Genomic DNA, 16,169 nt, shown 5'->3' on the forward strand with positions numbered 1-16,169 from the left:
GGGATAGTGACTATGAAGATGTGTTACGTACATTAAATTACTTGGTCATTCTTAAAGAGCCAAGGAGTCTTGCATGCACTGGTGAGTGATGAACAAAGCTTAGCCAATGGGTGGTCACTGAGCTAATGCCCCGGCCAAGGCTATAGGTTAGGCTGGGGCTGGTTTCTGTCTGTTTTCTGATATGGGAGGGAGAAAGGATAAAGGAGGATGAGCACTCAGGAAATGTAGGCTGTATGAAGGAGGGAACATCAGGGTCTGAGGATACAGTCTTGGTGTAGTGGAGCAAGAACTTGTTATGAACTTGAGGATAGGATGGGGCTGGGGCTGGAGAAGATTGATGGATAGACAGTGCCAAGCAACCGAGGGGTCACCATTCAGGGCAGACTTCCTGGAGTCTGGGGAAGGAGATGCATCATTTCCCTCCCTGAATTTCCTTCTGCTTTCTAGTCCTGGAGAAGATCCGCAGTGCTGTGGGCAGCACACAACTTCTCCTGTCCCAGAAGGTTCAGCAGTTCTTCCGGCTGTGTCAGCAAAGCATGGTGAGTGCCCATAGTAGTAGATCCTACCAGATATATGTGACCCAGAGTGTGTGTGTTCTGGAGGTGAGACAGGCAGGTGACCCAGAGTGTGTGTGTTCTGGAGGTGAGACAGGCAGGTGACCCAGAGTGTGTGTGTACCAGAGGTGAGACCAGGCCTGCATGCCTGCAGGGGTAGCTGTCAATCTTGTGCCTGGAGGTAGGACCAGGTGTTTGTGCACAAGAAGGGAGGGCTGGGCTCTTTCTTGTCCCCCTGTCTCCCAGCCCCCACCCACTCTCCCAGGCTGAGGTTCCTGGCAGTTAGGGTGGATAGGACTTTCTCTTGTCCTTGTTGCGGGAAGTCAGGGACCCCAAATGGAGGGACTGGCTGACACCATGGCAGAAGAACATAAATTGTGAAGATTTCGTGGACATTTATTAGTTCCTCAAATTAATACTTTTATAATTTCTTACACCTGTCTTTACTGCAATCTCTGAACATAAATTCTGAAGATTTCATGGACACTTATCACTTCCCCAGTCAATATTCTTGTGATTTCCTATGCCTGTCTTTAATCTTTTAATCTTGTCATCTTTGTAAGCTGAGGATGTATGTTGCCTCAGGACCCTGTGATGATTGTGTTAACTGCACAAATTGTTTGTAGAGCATGTGTATTTGAACAATATGAAAGCTGGGCACCTTAAGAACAGGATAACAGCGATTTTCAGGGGACAAGGGAGATAACCTTAAAGTCTGGCTGCCTGTGGGCCGGGCAGAACAGAGCCGTATTTCTCTTCTTTCAAAAGCAAATAGGAGAAATATTGCTGAATTCTTTTTCTCAGCAAGGAACATCCCTGAGAAGGAGAATGCATTCCCAAGGGGAGGTCTCTGAAATAGCTGCTTTGGGAATGTCTGTCTTTTACAGTTGTAGATAAGGGATGAAATAAGCTCTGGTCTCCTGTAGCACTCCCAGGCCTATTAGGACAAGGAAATTCCCGCCTAATAAATTTTGGTCAGATGCGTTGTCTACTCTCAAACCCTGTCTCCTGATAAGATACTATCAATGACAATGCATGCCCAAAACTTTTATTAGTAATTTTAATTTCGCCCTGGTCCTGTGATCTTGCCCTGCCTCCATTTGCCTTGTGATATTTTATTACCTTGTGAAGCATGCGATGTCTGTGACCCACACCCTATTTGTACACTCCCTCCCCTTTTGAAAATCACTAATAAAAACTTGCTGGTTTTGTGGCTTGGGGGCATCACGGAAGCTGCCGACATCTGATGCCTCCCCTGGACACCCAGCTTTAAATTTTCCCTCTTTTGTACTCTTTCCCTTTGTTTCTCAGACTGGCCAACACTTAGGGAAAATAGAAAAGAACCCACGAAGAATTATCGGGGGCAGGTTCCCTGGGTAGTCCTGCCTGGGGCTCAGACCTCCCTGACCAATCACTTTCCCTCTGTCTTCCTCTGCTGCAGGATCCCACTGCGTTCCCTGTGCCCACCTTCCAGGACCTGGCGGGTTTCTGGGACCTCCTACAGCTCTCCATCGAGGATGTGACCCTCAAGTTCCTGGAGCTACAGCAACTCAAGGCCAACAGCTGGAAACTCCTGGAGCCTAAGGTGGGGCTGGGGTCCCTTCAGGCAAAGAGGCCAGACTCTGGGAAATTCCCCTTCCCAGAGAGGTGAAGGGTGGGACGAACAAGGGGGCAGGGGAAGGGACCCATGGGCAGCAAGGGCAGCCTTGGACAGGTGATAGGTGACCATCCCCTTCCAGAGTGACCATGCTCGTGGCCACTGCCGTCTGCTTGGCCCCAGTGCTCATCAGTGCTTGAGCTGCCAGAACCCCAAGGCTTCCCGGGGGGGGGGGGGGGCGGGACGGGAGGGGCGGGGAGTGGTGGCTGCAGCTGGAGGAGCAAAAGGCAAAAGTAGACCTTACAGAAGGACAGACCGTCTTCAGTTCGGGCCTAGGCATCGAGGGCAGAGCCTTGAGAGTCCCCTCAGCCGCCAGGTCGCTGGACCTTGTCTGCGATGAGGGCCAGAGGCCTGGTATGTGCACCCTCATTGCGGAGCCTGGGTCGGGAACTCCCTCCTCCGGGTCGGGACCCCCAGTGAAAACCCGGTTCTGATGCGAGCTGTTGAGAACGGCGCCACCAGGGGGCGCTCGAACGCGCCGCGCTTTGGTGGAAAATGTGGGGATTTGACCTTGTCGGAACAGGCGCAGGTGGGGCTTCAGGTCGCGGGATCCGTGGCGGATTCTGAGCGCCATCGCGTTCGGAGCCACGCGGTTGTCAGCGCTCCGGGGGCGGGCACCGGGGTGTTGGGATAGTTCGGCGCCCCAGCTCAGCGCTGTCCTCTACTCCGCAGGAGGAGAAGAAGGTCCCTCCGCCGATACCAAAGAAGCCCCTGCGGGGCCGGGGCGTGCCGGTGAAGGAGCGCTCCCTGGACTCCGTGGACCGGCAGCGGCAGGAAGCGCGCAAGCGGCTCCTGGCGGCCAAGCGCGCCGCTTCCTTCCGCCACAGCTCGGCCACCGAGAGCGCTGACAGCATTGAGATCTACATCCCCGAGGCCCAGACCAGGCTGTGACCGGTCCGGCCCGCCCAGCCCGGCCTGGGCCCGCGGTTCTCCACCCGTACTGTACACCCAGCGTCGAGGTCACTGTGAACGCGGGCCGCCCCGTGCGCCCGCCCCACCGGCACCGCACGCCCCAGCCCCCGGGCCCATCACACTCTCGTGGGTTTTTTACCTTCCTGACCCCACGCGAAGGCGCCCGGGCTGGGCAGGGGGCCGTGCCTCTCCGCCCTGCGCCCCTCACCTGGATCCCCCGCCCACCTGGTCCGACGCTTTGTCCCCACCTCCTTCCAATGGGCACCATCTCTGCCATTCTTTCCCCCAACGGGCCAGGCCGGGCCGGGCCCCCCATCTGGGCTCTGCGTCCCCTCCCCCCACCCCGCGGGGCTGGGCTTCGTGGGGATCAAGCTTCGTGGCTTTTTATGAAGAATCCCGAACCCCGCCTAGGAGCCCGCCCCACTCTCCCAGGGGCTCCATCCTCAGCCCTCTGCCCACTGGGCCCAGGGACCACAGTGGCTGGACCAACCCAGGACCAGGGCGCCTGGGCCTCTCCCCTTTCCCAGCGGCTGGGTAGGGGAGATGGGGGCTTCCCCTCACCACACCTGTGGCTGTTCCCACATCCCCTTGAGTATCCCAGGAAAAATAAAACGGCAGAACTGCACTCGAGCCAGCTGCTCTCTCCAGAAGAGGCCACCTCCATCCCGTGTGTGGGAGGACGGGGGTGAAGGGAGAAGGGGCCGGGAGCCCACTCTCTTGGTTTGGAGACAGCAGGGGTGTTGCCTGAGCTCCTCCCAGGGATGGGCCAGCTGGTGGAAAGGAGATTCGGCCCCCTGATGCCCACAGTAAGGACCTGGACCCTCTTGGAGGGGCCCAGGTGGGGTGAAGAGGGGGAGGGTGTCAATTTCTCCTCTTTTCCGGTTTCGCTGTATCCCATTCTGCCTCCCAGTCCCCAGGGTTCCCCAGAGAGGGAAGTCCGGAGCTCGCTGAGCACACAGCATGTGCTTGATAAACCGGGAGTGTGGTGATTGTTAGGTATTGACAAATAACTGGTTTCCCTTCCCCTAGGGACACAATGTTCCTTCTGCTCCAGTCATTCCTGATCAGCAGCAGAAAAACTTCAGTTCTGCCACATTTTCTGATGCCTCCTATGGGTGGCCACCTTGGTGGAGGCTGGGGTGGGGGAAGAGGAAGTACAAAGAACAGAGCTCTCCTGGGAAGCTAAATGGCAAACAGAACCTAGTATCGATGGCTTTATTGAGTGGCCAGTGTGGGTCAGGCAAGGGGTGAGTGCTTTACATGAATGTGGCTGGTCCTTAAAACAGAAGAGAAAGCCAAAGCTCAGGGCAGGTTACACGACCTGTCTGAGGTCGCAGGGCTAAATGTGGTGGACCCAGGTCTAATGCCAAATCATGAGCTTTTAGCTTTGCAGGCTGCTTAGACCAGAGAGGGCTGATGGCATTCTCCACCCAGAAAGTCCCTTTCCACTTCTTGAGCAGTCCTTTGGATTGGTGTGTCACCTCCAGGCAGGAGGAAAATCCTTCAGGATTGGCTGCTTTTCTGGGCCACACTGGATCAGCTAATTCTTCTCATTCATTTATTCAGCAGACATTTATCCCTTTCGGGCGCCACAGGAATAGCCTTGAACAAGATGTAGTTTCTACCCTTAATGGAGCTTATGGTCATATGGGAAAAACAGACAAATAAGCAAGCAGTTAAAATACAGGGGTGAGTGCCAGAAAGATGATTAGGGATTAGCTGCTGAAGGAGGGCCAGGGTTGAGAAGAATGTTCCAAGATCAGGGAACAGCTGTGCAAAGGCCTGGAGGAGGAAGAGACATTGGGAGCACAGGGTCTTGATTATATCAGTGTTTGGGTCTCATGGAGGCAGGTGGCCTGGGTCTTGTGGGCTGTAGGGAGCCATAGAAGGGTTTTGAACAGAAGAGTGGCATGAACGTTTTACAGACTGGTTTGGTAGACAACTTCTGAAAAGCAAGAGATGGTCCACAATACAAACTCACATGAGCCTGGAAGGTGAGGAGGGCTGTAATGTGATCTGAATTCCCAAAAGCAGTTAGTTTGGAGGTGATCCCACACAGACTCTGGAGCCTGGTCCAAGACTTAGTGAATAGACTCTGCCCTCGAATAAGGTTTTAACAAGTGCTCCACAAGATTCTGAGCAGCCAGGTTTGGGAAGACTTATATTGGATGACTGTCTAAGGGTCTCCAGTAGAAGGGCTGGGTCAGTTTACCTCTCTGAGATTGTTTTATCATCTCTAAAATTGGGGCATGGGTGAGGTTTGAACTCAGAGCAACGCTGTAAAACAGATATTGTTATCATCCCCATTTACAGATGAGCAAACTGGGGTGTGGAGAGGTTTAAACAGCTTACCTCAAACCATGAAGCCAGGAAGTGGCTGAGTCTGAGTTTAACCTTTACATTATACAGCATTTTATGGGTCTATGACTTTTCATAGACTTTTCTATGTCTGGTGTGGATGAGTCTCCTTTGGTTCTTGTGGCCTAGGTAGTTATGCTGAGCCCCATAGATCAGTGAATGATTAGGTACAGTCCTTTGGCTTATGTTGCTTACAGTCTGGCCATGGCCAGCACATAAACAGAAAGTTATGGTGCAAAGGGAGACCTGCTCTCTCAGAGGGGCCAAGGGGTTGAGAGAGGAGAGAGCCTCTAGCAACCAGGGTGTTTTAGTCCATTTTGTGCTGCTATAACAGTATACTGCAGGCTGGGTAACTTATAATGAACAGGTATTTATTGGCTCACAGTTCTGGGTGCTGGGGAATTCAGTGTCAAGGTGCTGGCAACTCTTGAGGGCCTTCTTGCTGTGTCATCCCATGGCAGGTGAGAAGGGAAGAGAGGGCAAGAGGGAGTTGAACTTGCCCTTTTATAAGGGCGTCAGTTCCACCCATGAGAGTGCAACCCTCATGGCCTAATAACCTCTTAAAGGCCCCACCTCTTAATACTTACAATGACAAATTTCAGTGTAAGTTTTGGAGGGTACAACCATAGCACAGGCAGTCTGGGAGAGCTTTCTGCCTTGTGAGCTGGATCTTGCAGGATGAATTAGCATTTTGTAGTCAAGGAAGAGAAGGGAGAAATTCATTTCCGGCCAAGGGACAAACCTGGGCAAAGCCGTGGAGGCACATGTGTGTTGGGAATGAAAGCACAGGCTGGAGAGGGTGACAGGTTATGGTGGCTGTGGAGGGCGTGGAGGAGATATGGCCAGGAGGAACCCATAGAGTTGGGGGTGGGGGGCTAAGATGGAGGCCTCATAGTTTTATTGGCTCATAGTTTTATTTAAAGATAAAACTATGGCCAAAAGACAGGACGTGGACTGGAGGGGGCAACAAGACAGCAGGGAGACCATTGAGGGAGCTGCTAAAGTGGTCCAGGTAAGAGAGAATGATGTTGACTTTGAGAGACATTTAGGAGGCATACGTGCTGCAAGCTGGATCTGGAGAATAACACAAAGATGGGACGCCTTGAAGGTGTCACTCAGATTTCTGGCTTAATGAATGAGTAATGCCACAAATGGACATAGGACATTACAGAAGGAGCAATACAGTTGGGAAATACTTAACATGTCAATAACCATTTACTGAGCACTGAGAAGGTGCAAACTACTATGCCAAGCACTTTATACACATTTAGGTGATTTAATACTCACAGCAACCCTAGGAGTGGGTACTATTATTGTCTTTTTTTAAAACAAAGAGTGTAAATAGCTTTTCTGAGATAAGCAGACAAGAGTCAGGATTTGAACCCATGGCTATCTGATTTCTAAGTCTGTGCTCCTGAGCCCCTCAGCAATTCTGCTTGAGGGAACTGCTAGCCATGACTCAAGACTCAGCTCAAGGCCTGGTTCCTCTAGGGAGCCTTCCCTGAATCTTCCTGGCCGGGCTGAAGATCCTCCTCTGTGCTGCGTGTGTATACTTCTGTCATCACATTTCTTATATTCTATTGACATTTTGTAGACCCATCTGTTTCTTTAGTCAGAGAACTCTGGAGGCAGGTTGGTCCCAGCCATTTTTGCATCCCCAATGCCTAGCACATGATTGGCTGGCCAAATGCCAGTTACTCTGGGCAGTTCTGTTCCCTTCTCGTCTCCACATATTCAGTTAGTGAACAGGTTCTGCTAACCACGGTCTCCTAAATATTTCTTTGTACTGTTGGGGCTCAGAAAGCGATACCCCAAAGACTGGCGCTTTGACATGGTGAGAGGCCTTCAAAGCTGCCTCAGAATCAAGGTCCCTCTAACCTTCTCTCCCAAGTATAGGGAGGCACTCTCTCTAGGATGTCCTAATCTAATCAAGAAAACTTCTTTCCAAAAGAAACAAAATTGCCTTCCTCCCCTCCGCGAAATCTCATCTATCTCAGAAAAGAAGACTGAGGAAGGCAACTACGCCTGGATGGATTTTTCACAAGATGATGCCTGCTTCTCGGGCGCATTCAAATTCTAAAGAGAATCATTTTCAAGTTAATTTCTGTCCATTTTTTCGCCCTAAGAATCACGTGCTTCCCTCAAAAGAATTGTCTATATTCTCCATCTCTCCCCTTCCCCTTTGAAAAAGGGTGTATAAGCTTCTGTACCCCATTGGGTTATTGGGTAATCATTCTCCTGTGACCCTTCCCTTCCCGCCCCCTCGCCCCCCACCCCGTGCTATGCACGTTAAAATAAAATTTTGTATGTCTTTTCTCCTATTAATCTGCCTTTTGTCAGTTGATTTTCAGTGAACCTTGGTCCCTACAACACTGTTCCCCTTTCTCCATCTTAACTGCCAGAACTTAGCTTTGAGCTTTTGAGATAATAGGGGAAGGGTGCCTAACGTGGTAAGCAGTCTATGTATGAGGCTTCCTCTGGAGGTGTCCCTGAAGTTTGAAAATTGTGCCAGAGCACAATTTGGCATAGTAAAGAAAGGCGGGAAGGGCACTGCATGGGCAGGCACGGTGGCTCATGCCTGTAATCCCAGCACTTTGGGAGGCTGAGGTGGGCAGATTGCTTGAGCTCAGGAGTTTGAGACCAGCCTGAGCAACATGGTGAAACCCAGTCTCTACAAAAAGTACAAAAATTAGCGAGGCCTGGTGGTGTGCATCTGTGGTCCCAGCTACTCGGAGGGCTGAAGTGGGAGGATCACTTGAGCCCAGGAGGTCGAGGCTGCAGTAAGCTATGATTGTGCCACTGCACTCCAGCCTGGGTGACAGAGCGAGATCTTGTTTAAAAAAAAGCGGCCGGGCGCAGTGGCTGACGTCTGTAATCCCAGCACTTTGGGAGGCTGAGGCAGGCGGATCACCTGAGGTGGGGAGTTCGAGACCAGCTTGACCAACATGGAAAAACCCCTTCTCTATTAAAAATACAAAATTAGCCGGGCGTGGTGGTGCATGCCTGTGACCCCACCTACTCGGGAGGCTGAGGCAGGAGAGAATCGCTTGAACCTGGGAGGTGGAGGTTGTGGTGAGCCGAGATCGCGCCATTGCACTCCAGCCTGAGCAACAAGAGTGAAACTAAAAAGAAAAAAAAAAAAAAAAGGTGGGAAGGACACTCTAGGTAGATGAAAAAGCATCAGTAATTCACTGGGTGTGAAACAGCGTGGTCTGCCGGGTTTTGTATGTGCGAGCAAAATAAATATGCAGGCTGAGATTAGTGGGATGAAGGTAGGAAGGGCCTTGTGGGACCGTTAAGAAGTTTGAGCTTTGGGACTTCTCTGTATATGATAAAATTGATGTCTGTATAGGGTACAGTGGGGACACAGAGGAGGAAGTGAATACTTGTACCCAAGAGGTCATGTAAGACTTAGGTTTTACTATATTTCAATTATTTTTACACTAACACTAGCCACATTTATTTCCCTGCTGGCTGTGTGCCTGCCACAGTACTTTACAAATATTGTCTCATCCAACCCTCACACCATCCCTGCGAAATGGGTGTTTTTACCTCTACACAGAACGGGAAGGGAGGCTCAGACAGGTTAATAATGTTCCCAAGGTCACTAGAAAGCTAGCCCGGATCCCAAGAGGTCTTAAAGCACTAAATTATACTTTCCTAAGAAGAGCTGCTTGAGGTCAGGGATCATGTCTTTTGTTTTTGCGTGCCAAGACCTAGGTCTTAGAAGACACCTAATAAACATCAGTTGAAAAAAATGACTGGATGATCTTTCACTTTTTCCACGCAGAAAGCACGTGGCGACAGCACTGAGAAACATCCAGGCCACCAGGGGGCGCGACGTCCATTTCAGCGCAGTGGGGCCCGGTTGCGGACGCCTAGCTTCCTTCCGTCCTTTGGCTAAAGTTCAGCCAATCCCTGCGCTCCGAGAGCTGGCGGCCAGTGGGCAGGGTCACAGGGCAAGGTCCCGCGGGCCGCTGGGAGCGGCGACTTCCGTGCTCCCGGCGAGCGGGCGGAGAGCGGGGGCCACACTGGGGAGTGTGGGCTGGGCCGCAGGTGAGCGCGCGGTCCCGGCGAGCAGGTGCGGTCAGCCCAGGCCCGTAACCTCTGAGTTACGGGAGGAGTGATCGCTAGGGTCCACCCCGGTCCCGGCCAGACCTGCCAGCCCCACTGTCTGGCGGGTGCTCTGGTGCCCAGTCTGGCAGCCCAGGTAGCCCTCCGCAGACAGGGCTTATCGGCACCTCAGTGAGGACGGACGTTGATGAGGCCACGAATGAGGTGGGCTAGGGGCAGTGGACCGGGAGCCCCACAGAAGGGAGAAGGGTAGTCATTTGGATGGACCCTGACCTCACTTGCGCTCCCATTCCTGGACTGCGCTTGAGTGACTGTCAGGGTTAATTCTTTCACCTTCTCAGGCCTCCTCTGTCCTTGTTAGCAGTTCTTGAATTTAGGACTACGGCTTCTGGCCTCGTTGGGCCTCCGGGCCCCCGCACTGGGGCAGGTTTCCCAGCAACTCAGCTGACTTTTACCGGATGCTTTTGGCAGACGTCCTCCATGCCGGGCTGGAAATATGCGTCACAGTGTTTTTCAGACACTTTTGCCTCTTTCATTGTGATACCTTGTCTGGGGATGACTATGATGGAGTCTTTAGGTTTTTGCAATCAGCAAAGGCGTCTGTTATGCTCCTGCCACCTTCTGGGGGAGAGTGGGTGGAGAATGTTGTGATTTTACACTAGGGAGTTGTTTGGGCTGTCATTCATGCGTTCAGCAGACCTTTTTTGGGCACTCTGCCAGGCAGGGTGGGAGAGGTGCCTGGATGGATAGGGCACAATGGGGCCAGACAGACATGGTGCTTAGCCTTTTGGAGCTTAAAGTGTCTTGAGAAATGCAAACAGGGTAAGCCAGCACCGTGCCTGACACAGCGCAAGTGGTTGTAAGTGTTGAATAAAGGAATGAATTGACTTACTTGGGAATGATTAGAATGTGAGCAGGACGGTAGAGAGAGACTTTATGCTGCATGTGAGAGATCGTTGTGAACTCAGGCTCGATATGTTTTAAGACAGATTTGAAAGTCTGGACAGTTGCTATTTAGGGAAGCATTTACTTCTACAGAGGACTTGCTTTAAAGGTGGAAGTAAAATGAGGAAGTATTAGGTTTGGGATTCTTCAGAGGTGCCTCTTTTAACTATTGTTATGTCTCTGAATTTCACAAATCCCTGAGTATAATCTCAGGGTTTGGGAAAGGGGAAGCTCTTCTAGGTAATGAAATGCCAGGCTGATGGGAAAAAAACTGTAGGAAGCTCTCTCCAAATCCAGGATTTGAACAGAAACCGTATACCTCTGCAGTGTGTTCGCTAGAAAGAGTGTAGACTTTGAAGTTGGAGAGGCCTGGGTTCAAAATCAGTGGCTCTATCACTTCTGGTGATTTTGGGTAAGTTAACATCATGTCTGTGAGCCTTTGTGGCCTTAACAAGAGCCTGGGCTAATAATTCCTACATCATAGAGGTGTTATGAGGATCAGGTGATGGTTAGTGTGTAAATTGTCATAGTGCCTGGTGCTAAGACAATAAGGAGGGGAGTCTTGGAGATGCTGCAGTTTTATTTATTTATTTATTTATGATTTTAAATTTCATGATGCTCCCTTACTGGGGGGATCCTCAACCCCCTGGGCCACAGACCGGTGGTGGTTTTCAGCCCATTAGGAACGGAGCCGCACAGCAGGAGGCGAGCGGTGGGCCAGCTGGGAAGCATTACCGCCTGAGCTCCACCTTCTGATAGATCAGCAGTGGCATTAGATTCCTACAGGAGTGCAGACCCTATTGTGAACTGCGCATGCGAGGGATCCGGGTTGTGTGCTCCTTATGAGAATCTAATGCCTGATGATCTGAGCTGGAACAGTTTCATCCCGAAACCATCCCTCTCCACCCTCAATCTGTGGAAAAATTGTCTTCCACGAAACTGGTCCCTGGTGCCAAATATAGGTTGCGGACTGCTGCCTTATAGTGTTACGTCCAGAGAACAATGGGATTCCTTCAAAGAGAATTGGGAACCAAAGAGAGAGGGAGAGAATCATCTTATCCTTGGTGAGGTTTCGATTGTTCACTTTAGATCAGAGATAGCAGTGTTGGAGAAGTACCTACGGGGGCATAAACAGAAAGATCTTTTAGTGGATATTTTTGGGTAAGTCTCTTAACCCTCTGATAGTGGGTTATGTATCTACCTCACGTGGTGGACATGAGGATTAAGAGAGAGAGTGCATACGATTGCCTAGCCCAAGGCCTAGCATGTAATAAGTGCTCAATACATGGTAGCTGTGTTATTATAACTGTGAATGATCTTTGATAATTGATAATGTAATAATCATTTGAGACGGAATGACCATTAGAGTGACCCATTTTGTGTGTTTTTACATTACTTTGGCATTGCCCTACTTCATTTCAGGAGGCCCTGGGACAATTCCACTCCTCTCCCTGTCCCCGCACCCCCACCCCAGCTCCCGGCCAGGGCTTGTACAGTGTTTTTTCACAGTAAATCTTCAAGTTCTACGGTATCCAGAGTATGTATAATGATTTGTGATATTTTCAGGAGCTTTTTATGTAAATACGACGGTATGGGTTTCATTGAAGACAGGAATTTTTTTTTTCTTCTTGAGACGGGTTTTCGTTCTGCCGCCTGCGCTGGAGTGCAGTGGCATAATCTCAGCTCACTGCAACCTCGCCTCCCAGATTCAAGTGATTTCTCCTGCCTCAGCCTCCTGAGTAACAGGGATTACAGGTGTGAGCCACCGTCTTTAGCCAAGATAGGATTCTTTGAAAGTGATTTAGTCAGCAGATTTGTGAAGTATAGGTTTGTCCCCTTGTTAGAAAAGCCAGGTTCAGAATAAGATAAAACCATTATCTATTTACCTAAAATCCAGAATAATTAGGTAACACATTATGTATTTGACTGTTTAAATATACTCCTTATGCTTTACATGAGGAAAAGGAACGACTTTTCATATGGTGGAGAATTGTAGAATTGTGTGTCATGGGGAGAAGGTGGCTGGCTGCGCTCATGGAGAAATTTCATAGAGCAGAGAAAGGCGTCTTTTTCCCTTCTTGAAATGTTGGCAAACTAGGGCCTGGGGTCAATGGGCTTGAAGCTCTATTAGGTAAGGCTCAGAGGTCCCCTTGTGGGGAACATTGTCATATATTGGTGCACACTTGTCAAAGATTACAGTCTGTAAACTGGAGATCCCTCCTTCTTCCCTAACAATGGAATCTTTTGAAATTTCCTAGATTATTTCAGGGACCCACCTCTCGCATTGCTCTGCATGGGGGTGGGTGCTCAGTAAGTTGTGCCAGGCTGGCCAGGCACGGTGACTCACGCCTGTAATCCCAGCACTTTGGGAGGCTGAGGTGGGCGAATCACGAGGTCAGGAGTTCAAGACCAGCCTGACCAACACGGTGAAACCCTGTCTCTACTAAACAAATACAAAAATTAGCTGTAATCCCAGCTACTTGAGACGCTAAGGCAGATAATTGCTTGAACCTGGGAGGTGGAGGTTGCAGTGAGCCGAGATCGCACCACTGTACTCCAGCCTGGGCGACAGAGCAAGACTCCGTCTCAAAAACAAAACAAAACAAAAAGTAAAAAACATTGTGCCAGGCTGCCTGGTAAGTGGAGAGCCCTAGTGGGTTGCTCTTATTTGGTGGGAGGTGATGCTGGGTTCTCTCTAATGCTGCCTTGTGCTCTTCCACAGATGTCATGTGGCCTGTGTTTTGGACCGTGGTTCGTACCTATGCTCCTTATGTCACATTCCCTGTTGCCTTCGTGGTCGGGGCTGTGGGCTACCACCTGGAATGGTTCATCAGGGGAAAGGACCCCCAGCCCGTGGAGGAGGAAAAGAGCATCTCAGAGCGCCGGGAGGATCGCAAGCTGGATGAGCTTCTAGGCAAGGACCACACGCAGGTGGTGAGCCTTAAGGACAAGCTAGAATTTGCCCCGAAAGCTGTGCTGAACAGAAACCGCCCAGAGAAGAATTGATGGAGGACACAGGGCCCTACGGTCCTACTGTGGGCGGTGACTTGTCCTGCTACCATGTTGACAGAGCCCCAGAACCCACATCTAATTGGCTTTGTTGCTTATTCTGGCCCCTCCCACACCACACAGCCACACAAATACTGGCTGCTCCTTGATGTCCAGGCAGACCCAGCGGCAGCCAAAGGGCCAGTGAAGAGGAAGGCCGCATCTGTTGTGTGGTGGCCACAAGCACTCAGGCATCTGAGTTTACTGGTGCACTGCTGGGAGGAGTGTTATGAGATGAACGTTGGCTGTCAATCTTTGTGGGCAGGTGGTTTGGCCTTGAGTGGGAATGGCTGGGATTTGGGTGTTGCCTTTAGGAGGGATACCTGCATGTCTAGTTCCAGTCTGCACTGGGAAGAATTCAAATATGCACCTGGCTCCCTTCACTGTTTTGCCCTATCCTTTGTGCTCATTCTTACTGAAATCTGTCTTGTCAGCTCAGGAATGGGATTCTCCCGGGAAGGAAAGCATTTTTCTGTTCTGGGAAGCCCAGACTGTTCACTTTGGGGCAGGGACGAACATGTGCCTCGTGAATTTGCTTGAAAACAGTCCCCATCATCTACCCCCATCACTGTAGAGTGCAAAACTTGATTAAAGTGGTATCTGAGAACCATAATGATCGAATCTTATCATCTAGATGGTATTTGGGAGTCTTCTTAGGAGTTAGGCAAGTACAGGCGTTTTAGAGCAGGATAACATTGGTATTAAAGGGTGTCAAGGAGCCCTGGAAACTGCTTTACTAGTGCGGTTGCATTGAACCCTGGAGGCACAGATTCCCAGGAACCTTTTTACCATCATTACAATTGGCCGTAGCAGCTTCAAGTCTAAATGGAAGTAGACCACACACACACGCACACGCCTTTCCCTATAAAAGTATATACTCACATTCAAGACAATTTGGTAGGGATTTTAAAAAGGGCACCCATGTTCCCAGCTCGTTAATAACAACCATTAACATTTTGTTGTCTTTTACTAATTCTCTGCATAGGTTTTAAAGATAGTTATTACTGTACATTTAATTTTATATACTTTTCTCACATTATCATTTTTCCATTTTGTGTGGTCATCATTCACGGCTCAGTGCAACCTTGACCTCCTGGGCTCAAGTGATCCTCCCACTTCAGCCCCCCAAATAGCTGGGACTACAGGAGTATGCCACCATGCCCAACTAATTTTTTAATTTTTTGTAGAACCAGGTCTCACTATGTTTCCCAGGCTGGTCTCAAACGATCCTCCGGCCTTGGCCTGTAGTTTTTTTTTTTTTTTTTTTTGGAGATGGAGTCTCATTCTGTCACCCAGGCTGGAATGCAGTGGTGTGATCTTGGCTCAAAGCAACCTCTGCCTCCTGGGTTCAAGTGATTCTTCTGCCTCAGCTCCCTAAGTAGCTGGGATTACAGGTGTGCACCATCACGCCTGGCTAGTTTTTGTGTTTTTAGTAAAGATGGGGGTTTCACCATGTTGGCCAGGCTGGTCTCGAACTCCTGACCTCAAGTGATTCCATCTGCCTCAGCTTCCCCAGAGTGCTGGGATTACAGGTGTGAGGCACCGTGCCTGGCAGCCTGTAGTTTTCTTTTTTTTAAAATATGGAGTCTCGCTGTATTGCCCAGTCTGGAGTTCAGTGATGCGATCTCGGCTCACTGCAACCTCTGCCTCCCGGGTTCAAGCGATTCTCCTGCCTCAACCTCCTGAGTAGCTGGGATTACAGGTGTGCGCCACCACGCCTGGCTGATCTTTGTATTTTCAGTAGAGACAGGGTTTCACCATGTTGGTCAGGCTGGTCTCGAACTTCTGGCCTTGTGATCCGCCTGCCTTGGCCTCCTAAAGTGCTGGGATTACAGGCATGAGCCACCACACCGGCTGTAGTTGTTTTTAATAGCACCATAATTGTCTATCAAGTGGGAGTATGGCATAAGTTTATTCTGGACAGTTTCCATATTGCCGGACATTTCAATTGTTTCTGGTTGTTCACTTGTTTAGATACTGCCATGAATATCTTATATGAAGCTTTTCCTGCATTTTGGAATAAACAGTAAAAATAGTAAATGTCACTTTGGATGAAATGGGATAAATGAGCAGTTTTGAGGATCTCATGCATAACACCAAATGTCTTTCCTAAAGGGCTCTAGGAGTTTCTACTAAATGTTACCACTTAAGATGTTGCTGGTAAGGCTGTGAGGGGAGTAAAAGCAGACGGCAGGAAGAAGCATAAGAAGCTGTTGCCTCTTGAAGCCGTCTGATGTTTAAGTCAGCAAAGGGCAGTACTGAGCATTTCGTGAATTAATCTGCCTCTAAAAGGGAGTAGGTATTGGCCCTCCTTCTTAGACTGTCTCTCCTGAGGCCTGATGGTGTTCACAGGTGGGTGAGGGTGGAGTTCCTGAACAGAGGTGCCAGCTGTGAAGAGGTGCCAGCTGGAGGTACCTTCCAGGACCTGGTGGTGGCCTGAGAGGAGGGAGCAGGTTGAGTCATTGGCTTCTTCTAGGTCACTGAGGCCTAGTGGGAATGTGGAAATGATCTGCTGTTGCTTCGCAGGGAACAAATCCGATGGAGCCTGGGGAGAGGCTGTTAGCTACCAAGTAAGGAGATTTCTGGTTCTGGCTGATGAGCAGGCCTCATTGGCACACCAG

General features: G+C 50.2%; 2 protein-coding genes across 5 annotated transcripts in view; both read left to right on the forward strand.

The window, feature by feature from the left end:
- DLGAP3 (DLG associated protein 3) overlaps positions 1 to 6,417 on the forward strand; it is a 67,076-nt gene extending 60,659 nt beyond the window's left edge. For both annotated transcript variants that reach the window (XM_073007516.1, XM_073007517.1), the window contains exons 10-12: positions 448 to 539; positions 1,996 to 2,139; positions 2,884 to 6,417. In XM_073007516.1, the coding sequence (XP_072863617.1) occupies positions 448 to 539; positions 1,996 to 2,139; positions 2,884 to 3,102 (455 nt within the window). In that variant the 3' untranslated portion in view covers positions 3,103 to 6,417. The remainder of the gene's footprint in view (positions 1 to 447; positions 540 to 1,995; positions 2,140 to 2,883) is intronic.
- A 2,991-nt stretch (positions 6,418 to 9,408) lies between these two features.
- SMIM12 (small integral membrane protein 12) lies at positions 9,409 to 14,161 on the forward strand. 3 transcript variants are annotated; one of them, XM_007979477.3, is made up of 2 exons: positions 9,409 to 9,537; positions 13,223 to 14,161. In XM_007979477.3, exon 2 carries the CDS (start codon positions 13,228 to 13,230, stop codon positions 13,504 to 13,506), a length of 279 nt encoding a protein of 92 aa, XP_007977668.1. In that variant the 5' UTR covers positions 9,409 to 9,537; positions 13,223 to 13,227; the 3' UTR covers positions 13,507 to 14,161. The 3 variants fall into 3 exon arrangements, with proteins under 3 accessions (XP_007977668.1, XP_007977667.1, XP_007977666.1); XM_007979476.3 differs by having other exon boundaries at positions 9,475 to 9,562; XM_007979475.3 differs by lacking the exon at positions 9,409 to 9,537 and adding an exon at positions 9,650 to 9,759.
- The last annotated feature ends 2,008 nt before the right edge of the window (positions 14,162 to 16,169 follow it).

Source organism: Chlorocebus sabaeus, chromosome 20, assembly GCF_047675955.1.
Source record: "Chlorocebus sabaeus isolate Y175 chromosome 20, mChlSab1.0.hap1, whole genome shotgun sequence".
NCBI classification, from domain to species: domain Eukaryota; kingdom Metazoa; phylum Chordata; class Mammalia; order Primates; family Cercopithecidae; genus Chlorocebus; species Chlorocebus sabaeus.